General features: G+C 34.5%; 1 protein-coding gene across 2 annotated transcripts in view; it reads left to right on the forward strand.

Moving 5' to 3' along the window:
• Positions 1–19,232, forward strand: part of GC (GC vitamin D binding protein) — a 48,504-nt gene that overhangs the window by 3,219 nt on the left and 26,053 nt on the right. For both annotated transcript variants that reach the window (XM_072405355.1, XM_072405356.1), the window contains exon 2: positions 16,608–16,677. In XM_072405355.1, coding sequence (XP_072261456.1) covers positions 16,608–16,677 — 70 coding nt within the window. The remainder of the gene's footprint in view (positions 1–16,607; positions 16,678–19,232) is intronic.

Consider the following 19,232-nt stretch of genomic DNA (forward strand, 5'->3'; position numbering starts at 1 on the left):
GTAATTATCCCTTTGCAAAGAAAAGTTCACTTAGTATAGCAAATGTGGTGAAAATTTACTTTGTAAAAAAAAATACCTAGTCAACTACAAGTAAAAAAAAAGAACACCATGGAGGTGTGTAATATGTTAGATTAGCTCCATGCTTCTGGTGACTACATTTTGTGATCTTCATCCCTTTATTTTCTCCTACAATAGCATTTAAAAGTTATGCATATTACATATTACGCAACACTGTACAATAAATAGGGTTCTTTATGTGTTACTTTTTAAGCTACTTTTTAGATACTAAACTTTACATTTGTATACTATACAAATGAAAGATAATCAAGTTATAAATTTGTACTATAGGATGTTTAGCTAGTCGTTCCCAGCCATATACCAAAGGTCATTTGAACAACCATACCTAATAAATACTAAACAAATCATTGTATTTGACTGACTACATTGTTCTAGGATAGATATGATTACCATCTGTAGACAAACAGGGGCCAATAATCCTTAATTGAAGGACCTTTTGATATGCAATAATGTCTGTTAAAATGAAACATAATCTAGCACGGCAGAGTCATTTTTAACATACTGTGTAGGAACAGTGATTGGTGTAACCCAAGTTATAAACCCCTATTCCTGAAAGTCAATGGCCCTGATTTATTAAAGCTCTCCAAGGCTGGAGAGAATACACTTTCACCAGTGAAGCTGGGTGATCCAACAAGCCTGGGATGGATCTGGTCCAGGATCCAAAGCATTTGCTAGCAAATAGCAAATTACGATGAATAAATCCATTCCAGGTTTGCTTGATCACCTAGCTTCACTGGTGAAAGTGTATTCTCTCCTGCCTTGGAGAGCTTTATTAAATCAGGCCCATTGTTTCGCTCCTACACTCCAGCTCACAGTCTACATTTACTAAATTGTTATAGAGCAAAGACATTTATGTTTTTGTGTGATGCTGGTGCTTTTATTACCGGCTTGCTCTGTATATATGAATATATATATCATCCATTTGGATGTCCCTGTGCAGTTCTTTATGTAGCTCTTTCTAAAACTTGTATGTTGGTTATGTGTGTTTTGTAATACTAACTGTAACTGTAATACTAATGTAAACACTGTTTTTCCTTTCTCCCTGCTTTATTTTAATATTATTATCATTATTATTATTATAAATAATAATATTAATAATAATATTATTATTATTATTATTAATAATAATAATAATAATAAACAGGATTTATATAGCACCAACATATTACGCAGTGCTGTACATTAAATAGGGGTTTCAGGTTACAGACAGATACAGTGACACGGGAGGAGAGAACCCTGCCCTGAAGAGTTTACAATCTAGGAGGTGGGGGAATTAACACACAATAGTATTTAGAATGTTCAAATTTGTATATATTGTTTATTTACATTAGCATCTACTCATAGTATCACAACTAGCACAACAGTCTCACAAGGCAAAAATGCAAAAATTCAACTCCCCCAGCCTAATCCCAGATTACAACAGACTACTAGACTGTAAACTCTTCGGGGCAGGGTCTTCTCCTATATCGCTGTCTGTATTAGTCTGTCATTTGCAATCCCTATTTAATGTACAGCGCTGCGTCATATGTTGGCGCTTCATAAATACTGTTTAATAATAATAATAGGGATGACAGCATTTGGTCTATAAGAAGTATAAAAAATGGAGGTTTGTTGTTGTAGCATGACTTACTCCTATTATTACAAAAAATAGACATCACATTGTGATAATCAACCTCTGTTTTTTATTTGAGAATAAATTTAGTTTATAACATATAAAAAGTGTAAATTTTGTCAGCTATTTGGTTCTTTTTTTAAAAACCACTAAAATATAGCACAGAAGGAGATATTTTTTAGGTGCATGCAAGGTAGTAAAGAACACAATTAGAAAAAGTAGACAAACAAACAAAAAGTACAGAAAATTTATATACAAAAAAATCAGGAGTTTATATGAACTAATTAGGGTGAATTTAGGGTTCATAAATATTACATTTTATACCTTTAAAATTTAGTAAAAGTCAAACTACATGCATGTCAAAAAAAATTCCTAAGTTTAAACACATTTACTACCATTGTCATTGTCAGTGCCCTGTCAACACATAGCTGTAATCTTCGTCCCTTTGTTTAAGGCACACCTCCCTGTACATTATAGAGAATAGCTGGATTAATAAGGCACAAGGAACTAGGTAAAATAGCTGTTCTGGTTCTTCCAAACCCAAAGTCCCACACATACTGAATCTTCTACTACATGAAATATGCTTCTAATTGTACATTTCTTCCTACAGTATTACTTTTATACTAATAGATTAGCTCTAGCACTTTTTGCATTGCCAATTTAAAGAATGGTCGTAAGCCCCTGTATACACACACATTTTATATATAAACATATTTATATTCTATGTTTTAATTATTTTATATTCTATTCCGACAGACTGTAAACATTTTATTCTGCTCTCTATTACCTTTTGTATATTGAATATGGTATGTGAAAACGTAGGTGTTAAACACAGTGCGGTGACACAGTATGTTATTTTCTGTTTAACTTCTCTCCTTACATGAAGGTAAATATTGGATGAAGTACTAAATGGAGTTAAAATAACTCATATATTTTAGTGAATTATGTCTTTTGTGAATTAGGCATACTATGTATGTATTCTATATCACACTGCATATCTATATCACTACAGCAACGTTTTTTGACCATGCAGCAGAAAGTAATACTGTATTATAACATCACAGTAAATGATATAATAGTGGATTACATCAACCATCAATAGTAAATTATATGACAACATAGCAAACTAAGAGAAATGAGAAACCAAGCAAAAGCATTGCATTCTGTAAGGAAAATTATATTAAATAATACAGGAAGTCCCCGCGTTAAGGACATCTGACATACGGACGACTCCTATATACAAACGGGACTTTCCTGCTCACTCATGTGCAGGACGGAGGCTTGAAGAGCAAGAGGGGAGTGGTTTGCATGACTTGCAGAAGAAGTCTTTTCATAAACACAGCTGAGGTTGTAAGTGATCCTAAAGGCTGAGCTGTTCTGTTACCTCTTGTAACTCTTTAATGACCTAGACCAGGGGTCGGCAACCTGCAGCTCGCGAGCCACATGCGGCTCTTTAGATGTGAAGCTGCGGCTCTTTAATTCAGTCTGTCGGAAGCTATTCTATCTCTCAGCCTGGCTTTCCACCACACCCCTCCCCCGTGACACTCGAGAGCTTCTACGAACTGAAGACAGTGAGGACCCGTGTCACGGGGGGAGGGGTGTGGTGAAAAGCCAGGCTGAGAGATAGAATAGCTTCCGACAGACTGAATTAAAGAGCCGCAGCTTCACAAAAAGCCAGGCTAGGAGATAGCCTAAAGGTATCTATATTTCTACAATAAAATACAAAAGTGGGCAGTTTAGCAACAATACATGGAAAATCAAAATGTTTGTAACTGTTTCACCATTACAGAATTCTGAGGAAAATGAAATGTCATCTAATGTTATCCAAACTTTCTAAAACCATGCAAAGCCGTCGCTCCCATTGAATTTGTTTGGTCAATTGTTTGTTATTGAAGTACAAGTTAGTGTTGTAAGTAAATGTTTACTTGTTTTAATTTTTTACTTAAATAATAGGTAATTATCTAATAATGCCATATATATATTATCTAATTTGTTGTGAAAAACACTACTTATATATGAATAAATAGATATTTTTTCTTATGAATAAATAGATTAGTTTTTTTTATCAAAAAACTTTATTTATGCGAGTACTATTTATTGTTGGCAAGAAAAAATTTTGCGGCTCTTTAAAAACTTTGAAATTTTGTAAATTGTCATTTTTGGCTCTTTCGACTCAAAAGGTTGCTGACCCCTGACCTAGACAAACTCTGCAGTTGTTTCTTTTTGTATATCAAAGCACAGCTTGGTCCAGAAGATAATACATTTCTAGGGTCTAGAAAGTTTTTATTTTTGCTTTGTTTACCTCACGGTGAGGATTTTATACAATTTAATTTTATTTTAAACTGACACTACACTACCTAATAATATGTTGAGACAAACATCTGTCCTAATTGGATTTATTAAAATAATGTACATGTTCCAACCTACATACAAATTCAACTTAAGAACAAACCTACAGTCCCTATCTCATATGTAACCCGGGGACTACCTGTATCTATTATACAGCTATATCTAAAACCTTTCCCATTCTGTGCAGTACCCCTACATTAAGTCACCACCAGCTTTTTCTTTTCCACCACCAACCCTACTAATCCCCTCTCATTTAGACACTACTAATTTAGGCCTACTTATAGTCAGTCCACACCAGCAACCCACCTTCATTACATTGGTCATTAAATTGATGTTTACACCTATGTTCATATTTGGTGCCCCCCACCCCCCCCCGCATTGTAAGCTATTGTTAGAATGGTTGCCTTACATAGGTGGTCAATGGAAAAAAAGCCATTTTAGTTAATAGTCAGTGAGGGAAGGACCTCCCTAAATTGTTTAATGAAGGCACTTTGTGCGCGGACACTCTGCTTTGTGCTCTTTTCAAAGGTGTCTTTATCTGCAGATTTTTTTTGAGAAAGCATCAATTGCTGATTGATGGGGTACATTAAAGTGGCACTTTCAAAAGTTGATATGGCTACAAAACATTGATTATAGGGCATAGTTTAAAATGATCTGGGTAAACAGAGTTTGAGCCTACTGTTACTTGTACCCACTTGATTTACAGAGATATACAAATTCAAATATCCCTTCAGAGTCTGAACAATTTAATGAGTAGTGTCTGAGTCTGTCAGTCAAGAACAACTTCACTAAATGACTTGGGGGCCAGAAAGTGGTTGATAATGGCAAGTACTAACTGATGCTAACATAGACTGAGCTAGACACCATTTGAAGTTGGAAAAGAATTAGCTGAGACAAGCTCATGAAGGAGTTTTGGTTGAACGCAGACTGCTGCTGGTTAGCCCATGGCTAACTGCAGGCTTACAAAACTGTTTTGTATTTACTCCTTTAACACTTGACATTGGCAGTCATTTGTAGTATCGTACATGTGAAATTACCTATCCACCTCACAGATGGGCACAGAAGTATTCAGGCTCAGGTCACACAGATAAGTGCATTATGGGTAAGAGTGACATAATTTTCCTCAGAAGTTAGAGCTGCCACACTAAAGAGGAGGCAAACAAGATACCACCATAGTGGGCCACAGTGTCCGCGGGGTGGTACAGGTGCCTGAGTGTGCCCTCCACTGGCTCTTTTACATTGGGGGTTAAGGACAATATCTCTACATTGTCAGTGGTTACTCACCACAATCAGGATCTGCAAAAGAAATGCTGTAGGAGTATAGAAGCACTTTGAACTGCAGTAAACAGTTTTTTAACTGGTACTAATAACAAATACATTATCTTTTAACCATTTTATTTATTTTGAACCTCTAGATACAAGTAGAAATAAAACATGACCAAGAAAAATGCTGACACAAATCTGTTTGGCAATTTGTTTTTCTTTTTTGTCATCACATAAAGGGCAAATGAAGGCCAAAATAAATGAGCCTTCCTAATTGTTACAATCATCCTATATTATCCTGACTTAGGATCCTGACTTAGGAACAAGCAGGTTTTAACTCTGCTATTTGGACATATTATATAAAACTTCACCGTTACTTATTGGTACTTACTGGCTTTGACTGAAAAAAAAAATATTTTGGATGGCAATGTCCTCTGCTTTAGGTTATGTTCATTTGGGGAGTTTTACCTTGCCAAGTATTACAAAAATAATGTATTATTATAATGTGGTAGTCATATTGACACCCTAATATGAATTTTTCAAAGAAGAATTACATATCTGCACTTAAAATATATAACTAAATACAAGCAAAATTTGAAAGTCTACCCAAAGCTGTGTTAACAAATTACTTTAACTCCTACAGAAAAATACTCAAAGAAAATACAAGTGCCAAAGTCTATGCTATAGTGTTAGGTCATCCATTTTTAGTTCTTATTTGCCACCATCTCACCAAACAATTTTTTGTTGTTTTACTGAGACATCTCTTCACTTAAGCATTAGCTTTTCATTTTGCATTCTATTTAAGGCTTGTCATTATTCAGATAATGTTTCTAGTTCTTAGTTATGTCAAAAGGGAATGCCACCAGGCCACAAAACTAATGAACAAAAAATAAAGGCTGATGAGCATAAATAATAGTATAAATGAACAAAAATTATTTAAAATAGAACATAGAAAGATCAAAATTAAAGTGTCATTATATCTAAAACACCGATTAGAGGCAAACCATTTTTATTCAAGATTTATGAATTAATCACAAAACCAAACACACAACACACAAACTAAGTTGAAAATGATAATCTTGACTACAGTAAAGCATATTCCCTACAATGTAATGCTAAAGACTCAGCTCTACAAACAAGAAACAGATAGATATGTTGTCTCAGAAATAGATATTTGTAGATCAAACAGCAATTGAAATGTCAAACCAACGGTTTTGTCTGTCATATTAAATGTAGAGGTAAATTATTTTCCATCTGCGTGGAAAATAATTTACCTGTGGAATTATTTTCCATCTGCTAAAACAGAATGACATTATCACTGGATAAAGCTGAAATTAAATTATATTTGGAAATGTATTACTTTTTTTTTTAAATAGAAGGCTTGTGTACTGCATTTGGCTGCCTGTTTTTCTTACAAATTGCAGTATCTTCCATGATCCCCTGTTGAAGATACAAGTGGCTAACGTGCATATAGTCTTCTTGATGCTGGATAATAGTGAATGCTAATTAGCTGCAAAAAATAGGACTATTAAGTCTGTTCTCCAATTTAAAAGTTCTTCTGCTGAATTGAGGCATGGTTATTTTACCTTTAAAGGACATTTAAAGTACAATTTACAATGAACATTCAACCAATTTATAATAATTTAATCTGTAATTTGATGCTACATTTAGTTAAATTAGGAAAATGTCATATAACAAAAAAGTAATGTGTTCACAAAATGATTAGGAAAGGGGGAATTAAGTAGGCTCATGTATATTAACAAAGAAAAGATTATTATTAAAAAAACGTCACACAATTTTTGGTTTTGGTTTTATATTGTTCTTTCAAGTGGCAGTGCCATTAGAAAAAAAAAATCATTTATACTCAAGACACACCAGTAGAAAAAAAAATGCCAACTGGTGTGATTTTTATTTTTTTCTCTTTTGAACAAATGTTTTCAAAACAACACACACTGGATAATATCCAGTTATAATTATCTAAAATGATTTATGGCTAGTTTTTGGTGATTGAAAGCTAATGGCTTATACTAAGGCTAGTTACCTAACAGAAAATATTTAATTATATAAACTATATCCTTGGTACTATTACTAAAAAAATAATAAATGATTAAAATTTGCTGAAAAAATAGTCAGTTTTGAACACGATGTGCCGAAATAGCTGGTGTGACTGAAAGTTTTTGTGACCCCATTTAAAATTTGTGGCTGCTCTATTGTGTGGATACTTGTTTTTTAGAGCAGTTCAACCACATATTGATTTGTCAACCACCTGATTTGTCCTCACGTAAAGTGTGTACCAAACTTTTTAAAATTAAACTGCACAGCAAAAGTTTGTTAAACACTTAATATGAAAACACAGCACCATCTATTGGCATGACCTGAGTATAAACTTTGATGATATTTGCAGCCAATTTTTTATACTAGTACAATACACTTACTGTATATCAATCAAAATCTAGGCTTTAGATCAAGTACAAATCAGTGTGTGGGCTCTTTCTTCTCTTCCATGGGTCTGGAACGTGGAGGACACTTAGGCAGATGGTGGGATAAGTATGAAGGAAATAAGAAGATGTAAGACTGAATGTGCTTAAAGGAAAAGCTCCACATACATTACATATGGAAAGACAGCATTGGTAGATGTAGAATAACTGAAGAGCAGGCCACATGCTACTCCATACTAGGAAAACACCAGACAATGTCACCAGCTGCAAAAAAAGGAGTGAGGGAGAATTGGTAAGTTTCATATAGTTAAGGGTGGGTGCTAATTCTGAGCAATGGAGGGGGATTTTTTAACCTCCTCTTGAATCTGACTTATTGTTCCTATGTTGTACTTTTTGTGGCCAAATTAATACATCATCCCCAGTGTGTTTTGTTGCAAAGGAAAAATGTTTCACTTTTATTTAGCAGACAGTTGATTTTATTCACATTCAAGATACATCCTTCATTATGCAGATGCTAGTTCATGCCTAAGAACTAAATAAATAAGGCTGTCCTTTATATAGAACATGATTTTCTTTCTTAGTAAACATTCATTATGCAAACAATTATTTGTAACGTATCCAGAGATTTTAAAGGTCACTAAAGGAAAATATGTCTGTTACCTCTTGTAGAAAAGATAAGAATGTGTGCTGAAACAAAGGTGAAGACTGCAAACTCAGGGATTTATTGCAGCATTTATCTCCCTTTATGCAAAATATTGTTCATTCTGAAATTTAAATAGACTATCATTAGATTAGATTCTAGGTTTGGGATGGGGTGTAGACATTGCCATAATTACTCATGATTATTGGGCTCTTTCTGAATTCATGGGAGGGGGTGATAATTAATGTCTCTGGCAGCTAAAGACACTGAATGTCATCGAGATATTGCAACTTGTTTTAAAATATCCATATAAATAGACCTCATCCTGTCCTTTGACACAGCAGGGAAACAAATTCCACACAAGTTCCCCTGTCATTGTTGGGACAGTACTGCAGTGATATATTGAGAACTACCTGTCTTCCGTCCTTCTGTTCTTAGGGGGCAATCACTCTATGGCCACCCCTAATAACAACCGCTGTAAAGTAACATTGGGAATGAAGGAAAACATAGGCTTACATACAAATGTATTCAAATACTTGAATGTTTAAATATAAACGTACCATATTTTTCGGACCATTAGACGCTCCGGACTATAAGACGCACCAGGTTTTCCGCACGGGAAAACAAAAAAAAAAAATTAATTTGATTTCCCCTGAGATCCAGCGTGCGGCACTTGTGCCCGCCCATGAAGGCGGCGCCGATCGGCATTCATCAAATCAAAAAAAAATATGCATTCGGACCATAAGACGCACCCTGATTTTCCCCCCACTTTAGGGGGAAAAAAAGTGCGTCTTATGGTCCGAAAAATACGGTATTTAAATACAGTAATAAATCACAGAACACCCTAGCAATTCTTACTACAGGCATCATTTGCCCTACCAACTTGAATTTTCAAAGTATCTCTTACCAATGGTTGCCCTTTTTCTTTTACAAAAGCAGGAAAAGTTTCTACAGCAATCTAGTAATCTTAGATGTACAGCAGGTCACTGATAAGATGTATAGCATCATAGCTCATAGCTCATAAATGATTTTAAATCAACAATAATTCATCAGCAAAGTGCAATTTGGAATCTAAAAGAGACCCTGTAACTAACCTACAAGATTGCAAGTATAAACAGAAAAAAATCAAATATTTTGAAAAGTTAAAGTTTGCAGTAGAACTCTACTACAAGTTTTACTTTCCATGTGTGATTTGTTTTATTTCTTGCATCTGTCTTGAACTTGGAAGATTTACAAATTAACATTTAAAACACAACAAAGGATTTGCGAAGCACCATGTGATTTAAAGACACATGCAATGAACAAAGCATGCTTTGCAGCTGTCTTTGATTAAAGCCAGTCTTGACTTTTACGAAACCAATATATAAATCATGTGCTGTGCACAGCACACACAAAATAAAAAAATGTTAAAAATGTTTGTATGTTTAGTTTTGCTCCACAATGATAGGTTTGTATAAATAAATGACTGATTTTATTGTAAAAAATTATTGCATGGAGTCTGTAGTGTCTCAGCGTTATTGTTTTCTGCACTTTTTAAATTTGGTTTTATTACCAAATTATTGTGGTTTATATTGTGTGACTTTTTTAAACCAACCACTGTCTTGGCAATGTTTTATGTACAGGAATCTTTTTGTAATTGGTTTAAAATTCCTAGAATTCTTGTGATGTATGGTGAATGTATATTTAAACAAAGTAATGCAATAATGGCTCCAGTTTATAAAAACTAAAGCAGAAATGACCTTTCCTATTTTAATAGGCACCCTAAAATGGCAACATATTTATATATAAGAGATAACACTGGTCCAGTGATTGCTGTCAGCTCCAAAGATGTTTACAGCATTGCTGGTAATTAAAAATAATAAAGTTAATCCCTCATTCAACTGCTGTATAAAAATAAGCATTATAATGACAAAAGTGTTTGTAGGGACACATAAACGTTTAATTTTCTTCAAGTGGAATGAATTCAACTATATATTGAGGACATCATGAATTTGAGAACAAAAGCAGTGATTCTTTTGGCATAACATGTTATTAGATTGAATTGTCATGATTCAGTTTTGTTTACCTGTTTGTTTAAAACAGAATAATTTAAAATAGGCTGAGTTAAGTATAGCAAATACAGTATAGTATAGTGATTTAAATATAAAACAGGCCTATTTGTAAATTTCAAAAATAAGAAAACAGGGTTTATCGAGGTTGCATTTATGTTAAGCCAGTGTATTTGGGATTTTCTAGCTCACCTTACTGCCAAACTTGCTGGTACATGCTGATGATGGTATCTCTCATTGGGCCTGATTTATCAAAGCTCTCCAAGGCTAACGAGAATACACTTTCATCAGTGAAGCTGGGTGATCCAGAAAACCTGAAATGGTTTTAATAAGAGAGTAATGAAAACTTTATGAGGGGTTTAGAGTTGTAATTCTCCTTTGGAAAATCTATCAAAAAAGCTGCGTTCAATGAGAAAAAAGCCATGCATCCATTATGATGATAGGTATTGTTGAAATTGCTCATATTGTTGAAATTTTGCCATATTACCAATAACAGTATGGCAGTTAATACTTGGTTATCTCACTAACTAACACAACCAAATTAAAAAAAACTGTGAGAGCTTAGGCAATAGTGAGATTGTAACTTGTAAAATATGATGATATAATTTTAAAATCCATTTACAAAAAACTACTAGTGTAGCTAACTTGGAGCAATCTGTCCTGACAGAAAAAAATGACTTTCAGAAACTTTTAAGCTAAGGAAATGAATAAAAAATTGCCAGCACAATTATAGGAATGTTTGTCTTTCTATTCACTGTATGCTCTTGGCTAGTCCAGCAGATGTGTGGGTGAGACAAAACTTCTGTAACAAAGTATATCGCACTTACAGAATATATAGTAATTTTTGAGAATGTTCTAGAATGCAAGAACATGCCCTTTTAAGCTAAATTACTATCATCTGGCAAGACATAAAAGATTATTTTTTTACAAAAAGTAATGTTGACATATTGTTCTAAATGTTCTGGGAATAACTTTTCCTAAATTTTATATTAACGATGCCCTTTTTAAATAATAAAGGTAAATAGAAGCAGTAACATGAAGAAGTGCAGTGTGCTTTAACCAGAATTACCTCCCGTTTAAATACCTAACATTATGATAACCAGCACTGCTTGTAACCTAACATCATCTCCATGTACCTCCCTCTAGCCCGTAACCACCCTAGCTCATAATTTACTGCTCAATAAATTACCCAGAAGAAAAAATTATTCAGCGAATTCACCTGCTCTGGGCTATGTTTTTTTTTTAAATCAACCCAAAATAAAAATACATTTTTTTCTAATCTAATACTCCTAAAGCACTACAAGCAACACCGATTGTCAGGCTAGTCAACAGGTGTATGTTGTGGCTTGTAAGGACACTAAATGTGGGTTCCTGAATACCATCTGACTGTTTTAGGTGAGTGTATCCTTGGAAAGCAAATCATTTGGGCTGTTATGCAGTTATCTGTGAAGATTTTAAAGAGCAAAGCTGATATGCTCATCCTTCCTACTAGAGATTCCTTTTAAATAAATTCTTATTAAAACCCCAATACTGCTGCAAGTCGAATTGTAATGGGTTTTACTCTGTGGCAATCTGGGCCGATAGGTAGCCTTACATTGCCAAACAAATGCAAAAGCTTTTCAGAAGCAGCTTGAAGAAACTTAGAATCTAAAGCAATAAAGCATTGAAGCAAGTAACTAATAGTGTTGATGAATATGGCTGTTCGAATTCGGGTAGACCCCACCCGAAAAACACTGGATTCGACAGCAAAAATTCGGGAGGAAAAAAAAAATTTTTTTTTCTTAAATTATTTATTTCGTATGTGTTTTTTATTTTAAACTTGTTCTTTTTTTATTTTTTACAGGTTATCCGACAATGACATTATGAATCATAATGTCATTGTGGGATTCCTGGACCGCGGAAACTTTGCGGTCACAGCGCATAATCGTTGATCGGTCGTAATCGTTCGTTTTCTAACAATAATTATTGGAAGTGTGTACCTAGTATTAGCCTAAAATTGATTTGACAGGTGCTCTTTAATCTTCATGTGAAGTACAGGGGTATGTAATAGCGTTATGTATCTTTTTATAATGTATCTTTTTATGTATCAGTTTACAAAGTATCTTTTTACAATGTATCTTTTTACATCTGTTTGGAGGCTGTAGAAGCTCTACACAGTGCTGAAAAAAACCCTGAATTTTTCCTCCCATTGACTTTAATGGTGTTCGACTTTGACATTCGACCAGCCGAATAATTTTGCCCTATTCGAGCGAATAGCTGCCGAATCGAAAAGTGAGCTATTCGACCAACACTAGTAACTAACTCACGTCACAAGTCAAAGCAAGTGAATAGTACAAATGGTAACCCCATGGATTAAATCTGCATCTAAAATTGATATAACTGGTACTAATTTACTGGATTATAGAATCAAAACCATTGCTATGTTCACAGCTGCTACATTCCTATATTGAATTTAGAATGATACAGTGGTTGGTAATTTGCCCTCTAAATACATGTTGCCAAGCAGCTTTACATGTACAAGTTCATTAGAAAATACTCAATGCTGCTGATTTGCTGAAGCATTTTTCCTTTTTGGTTCTCTGCCCATTTTGCTATTAGAAGTGTCATTATATTCTAGCAGATGAAAATGCTTTTTACAATTCCTTAACAGATTAACATTGCTGTAACATATGTATGCCAATTTATTTAAATATTGTATATTACTGAATATATAAACTTTACAAAATAAGAGAAAACCTACATAATCTACATAATTTAAACACAAATGATAATATTAGTCTGTAGTAATCAAATGTGATTAAAATGCACTTTTCTCTTATCTCATAATTAACTAAAAAGTGGTAGTGTAGCCTTGTTATCAAGTTGGCAGGGTTTTGTTGTTTCCATAGAAACCTACTTTTCTTAAATGCTGTCTGAATCTGTCCTGACTTTTTGACCTTTTTGATAATATCACTAGAAGAGCGCTAGATGTAGACTGATTTGATATTTGGTGGGTAGCTAATTTAATTTTTAGAGTTAAAGCATTTTAAAAAAATTCAGGAAATTACCCATGTTTTATATTGCATGCATACAGCTTCTTTGGTTTGTATACAAATCATATATGCCCATTGCTAAGACACAACTGTAGTATATACATTATTAATATTATTGTGAATATAAAGTTTACCTGAAAAAAATATTAGGAAACAGACTCATTAAGCACTAGATCATAATTTGATGTCTTAAGTGAAATATTGTCCAAAAACCCTCTGACATGATGGATAAGCTCAGGTAATGTGTTTCTAAATGTGGAATATGCAGCTCATCTGGAAACAGAAATTACCTTTGACTGTTTTTTTTTTCTTTTGATTTAGTTTATAAACTGATTTTTTTATTAAAGCGGAGCTAAACCCATCAATACTCATCTGTCCATGTCCCGCCACGGGCACAGTTCTTCCTTCTACTCTTCTGCATTCCGATCTTCAGCTATCTTGATTGGCCAAATTGGGATCATGTAATTTATGCAGGAGTTAATGCATCTCTGGCAATAAATTCTGAGCTGCCCATGCACCGCTCAGTAAAATTTGACAGCTGGGCAGCAATCAGGCAGGTAAGAAAAGTTATTGAAGAAGGGACACGGCCTTTCCCATTTTTCAACAAGCTCTTGTCTGATCACTGGACTTTAGTTCCACTTTAATTCAAAAAGAAAACCTTTATCTAACACTGCATTAGCAAGCTGAGTAAAAGCCACATCCTTGTTTTGGCTCATAAGGTCTTTGAGACTCCATCTGATATCTATACTTTCTTAGAGCTATATTCATAAGCAGAATGTTGTATTGAAGGGGTGTCTAAAAACTGAAAGAGTTTGCATGTTGTGAAGGATTAGCATCAAATGGAAGGATGGCACAGAGGCAACGCCACACACCAGTTTGCTTTAGGACTCCTGTCTGTATTTATTAGCAAAAAAGCAACCAAAACAATTTTCCCACTTAGGGGTTAGTGCCCGCAAAAATAATGTCCATAAACAAAATTTTCAGCCTCCTGACTAGCATAAACAAAATGGTTCTTCGTAACACACAGAATGACCCATAGCAAGTCTAACCCACAGCTGCTGCTTACCACAGGGTGTACTAAGTAGCCTTTTGCCCCTTAGGAAAATGTGGGACCTTGAAATTGGAATCTTCCCCACTCTGCTCCTGCAGATTCCCAGTAAAACCAGACCCAGACTAACCAGCAGACAAACCTAGAGGTTCGCTTCAGGCACATATTGCTGGTTTTACCTGGGAGGCAGTATTTGAGGTATCTAGGTCCCACATAGCACCCATCAAGCTATCCTAGTAACACAGATTACCTTTTTTTATCACTGTGTTAAAGTGTCTAAGATTTCCCTGCAAACTTTTGCAGTGTGTTCTCCTCTCTGCAGTTAGTGAGCTTTCTCCATTTAAGAGAGTGCGCCCCAATTTACTGGGATAGTAGGGTGTAGTAAAAGATAAGTATTCTATTTAAATTCTCAGAGAAGATTGTAGATTTTATGTAGGTCTAAATGTTCCTACATAGAACTTTGTTAACTGTGCTTTCCTAGGGAGTCCTCCAGTGTTCCTCCTTGATATATTTGGTAAAATGAATTTCTGATCCTATATGCATAGTAAGTGAACTGATGAAAAGTGAAATGCTCCCATTATTGACCCCAATTGTGTGCTCTGTGAACTGTGGGTAAGCTGTGTTCAAATCTCTAAATACAGCTTGAATCAAGTTTTTTTATGTCAAAGTGATGTCTGACACATCAGACATCCAACTGCTAGTTTGAAAAGTGTTCTTTTTTATATATTTATAAATACTCAAGCTATTTTTGACCATAAATAAACTTTATGAATATCCCCAAAATAAATTTTAAGTCAAACACATCATTGTTGACAATTTGTACAGTGAATTTTACAGATATAAAAAAACTAGCTAGCTTTGTGTATGTTGTGATGGCTGGGAAAAGGTCATTTTAGCAGCAGGAGTAAGTGTTGTTATAAAGTGCGAAATAAATGCAATTTTCACAATGTGGATGTAATTCTTTCAAGGTCTCCTACTTTTCTGTTTTTAGGAATGGGTTAAGGGTAATGAGTACTCATCCCCCACGGAGAAAGGCATTCTACCTGGCTATCCCTTATTAAAGGGAGCTTCCAGATTCCAATAAGCAATTTGTTCAATCACTTATGGGATAGGTTGTGGGTCTTGACTGTTAAAGAGAGGTAAATTGCCTGGTTTGAAAAGGAGAGGGACACAAGCTTGCATCCCCAAACCTTTTGCTCCCCCACCAGGTTCTATTAGGGTCTACAATGGACAGGAAAGAGGCACACATTCATAGCTTACGATCCTATTTTTCTGCCCAGGAAAGCGCCATGCCTAAAAAGGGGGACCCTACACATTTTTCACCAAACTGACCAAAAAAAAAAGTTTTAAGGCTTTTCTAGCTTATTTTTTGAAGGCTTTCATTAGCAGTAGACGTATGAACGAATATAGAATAAAAGGTCCATTGTCTTATATGTTTGGTATTTAGCTTGAAGCTTTTATTTTTGCTTTTTTAGATTTCCACTGCACCCTCCCCCACATGTGCCTACTAGCATGTATAAGAAATACGTAGGCTATTCAGTGGAATTTGGTATAATCATACAGATGTTTTCAACATGAGCTCTTTTAGGATTGGAAAATCTATGAACAAGTCTTTACAATCAACAAAGTGCAAAAATCACTTTAATAAATCTGTTTAAATACATAAAATGTTGTATAACACTAGGGTTCTTTCAGGGTTATTTTTCCTCACTCTCCACCTTACTAATGTCCTGTGAGATGTAAATATAGTAATTATAGCAGCTAGAGTTCCTTGAAGACCTGAAAGCTATTTTAAGGGTTCCCCCATGTTAAAAAGTTTGGGAAACACTGGACTAGTCTATTTATTCTATTGATGTTGGGTAATCATCAGAAGTAGCCTACCATGCCCTGTAATGAATATGCCATTAGTATGCTGAGATGTATTAACGACAGGCGCACATGAAATGATAAATGTGATGGTAGACTTTTTTCAGCTTTAGGGTATTATGGTGGGTCAGACAAATTGCCATGCATTACTGAATTTAGTTATTTGAGTTGTAAAAACCTTTGCATTTGATATATAACATTAAGGGGGGGGCTTGTTTTTTGTTTTTTTTTAGGAAAACCATATGAAAGAAATATAGTCTGCCAGCAATTTACCCTATTAGGAAAAGAAAACTTTGCTGCCCTGTAAGTTGAAACACAAAGGTGCATCGATTTCCATGTGAATAATTCTATAAATAAGAAATGCTATATATTGTGTGATTAATGTTCATTGTAAAAAGAATTGCCATTGAGTGACATGTTCTGTCCAACAAATAAATGTCTTCTTGCTGTGCACATTTATCATTGTACATTGCCCTGGTTTAATTAAATATGTCATTGGCATTGTAAAAGCTATATTAGATGACTAATGAAAGTAATGTTTATGGTGAGAAAAAAAATTAAATAACACAGTACTGCAAGGTTTACTAAGCACTGAGTGATGTTCTAATGTTTTTCAAAAAATGCTAGGTTTAGTCAAGATAATAGCATGTCAGTAACGGTAGATCATAACATTTGCACTAAAGATATATATATATATGTAAAGTTAGGTGCAAGTAAGCAGACCTCGGGACTTTTAGGGCATTCAATCAATACATTATACATGAATCATAGAAAAAGCATAAAAAGATTAATTTATTCAAAACTTCATTTAAAATACATAAAATCATTAAATTTTTCATTACATTCAGATGTTTAGTCTGTATTGTGTCAGTAAGCACTAAACGTTCGACACGTTTCACGAGTCTGCTTCCTCAGGAAGAAAACAGCCTACAATCACAGAATATTTTTCAGCATTACATTACTTTCCAATACATTTTATTATTCAATATAATAATTTACATTTCATTTTTTATTTAATTTTACTCACATCTGTCTCTATAGTGGCACACCAGTTTTATCACCCAGACCAACAGAGTGATTCTTTCTTAGGATGTAACAATGCAGACCATAACCATAGCAAAGGGAATAAGGGCAAATTTGTATATCGGAATAAATAAAATGACAGCACATATCAGATAATTAACCTAACTCCTACCCTTTTTCCCCCAAATTTCTATTGTGCTCCCCACACCATTATTAATTCCTTTATAGTTTTTAACAGTGTAACCATGTGGAAAAAAATACAAATAAAAATAAAAATAAAAAAAGCTACAATAAATCTGATTTCCTTAACCCAGTCATGTGACATATTCTCCTATTATAATGTTTCAATCCTATTCTAGGTTCATACATCATCCAAATCACTGTATGCTCATAATTTGTGAATGTCCTTTAAAAAACAAAAGTAAACCCTTATTTATGCTTACACCAATCCATCAGTTATTAACCTTGGATTTCTTCAAAATGAATAAAACAACCAAATGAATCCTTTTTCTATATTCACCTCTCGTTCTTTATATTTTTAATGCATATTCATGTAACATACATACTATATACCACATGTATTCAACAATGGTTACTAAATGCTTACTCCCAATTAGGTATAGGCGAGAATGCCTTCTGGCATTCTCATAAAAAATTTCCTTAGTACCTCATCAATTCCATTTTTGTATCTTGAAATTCAGACTGGACACTATCTTCCAACCTGTACAGGCTGACGGTGGGAAATAATATATTAGGAGCAAGACACGCACACCTATTACCTCTTAAGAAGAGCATACCCTATTCATAATACCTTAGAATTAAATATGACTTTGAAATAGCAGCTCAGGGACTACAAAAAAGATTGTTAGAGAGAGGCTACAGTAAGACCACCCTTAAGAAGGCCCATCAAAAAGTGAATGGACAGACATGCTTTTGTCTAGTATATAAAGAAAAAACAAGATAAAGTAAGGATTATATATAACAAAATAATCGTTGCACCATCAAGAGATACTAAAGATTTGTAAAAAAAATGTTGGCCCATCTTAAGGCCCGACCCACTAAAAAGTAAGCATGTGGGCATGCTCTCCAATTTTGTTTACAGAAAATCGTCCTCATTAACCTCCTAGCCGTTAAGCCCGACCTTCGTACGGGCAAAAAAAAACGGCTAGGATGGTTAACCCCGAGTTTTTTCCCATCCTTACTTTGTTCGGACATATTTCTGTAAGTTACAGGTCTACAATTTAAAAAAAAAAAATTCATGAAAAACAGTGGATCACTTTTGGTACAGAAATCTAGACCTCAGTGTAACGCTCAGGTGGTTAAAGGATCGATTAGTACAAAGTCACATAGTACATAGCAACAAAGATAAGCAAAAAAATCCTGAAACAATTATTAGTACTTTTAATTGTGGCAATTGTCGGCAGTGCAGATAGATATACTTTCAAGGGGATTTGTTCCAGATTCCTGTGGAAGTTAGACCAAAATTAATGGATAGAGTTACTTGCATGTCTGTAGGAGTCATTTATCTTGTTTTCTGTAGCTGTAGCTGATTCTATGTCGGCAAGACGAAACGACAATTTAATAGGCTTATATATAAACATGTTCATACAATTAAGAGTGGCAGAATTGTAACCCCCCTGAGCCATCATTTGGGGGTGTGCTACAACTTTGAATTGAATGCTAGGTAACCTGTGGTCACAGCTGATTGGAGGCACCTGAGTGCAGATGAACTCTCAATAGAGTTTCTCCATTTAGAGGTTATCTGCAGTTAAGTATCATGGTCATCGGGCTGATAAGTACAGCCCGGTGACCGTGGGAACCGTGGTCACAGCTGA

The sequence above is a fragment of the Pyxicephalus adspersus genome, chromosome 3 (genome assembly GCF_032062135.1).
Source record: "Pyxicephalus adspersus chromosome 3, UCB_Pads_2.0, whole genome shotgun sequence".
Classification (NCBI taxonomy): domain Eukaryota; kingdom Metazoa; phylum Chordata; class Amphibia; order Anura; family Pyxicephalidae; genus Pyxicephalus; species Pyxicephalus adspersus.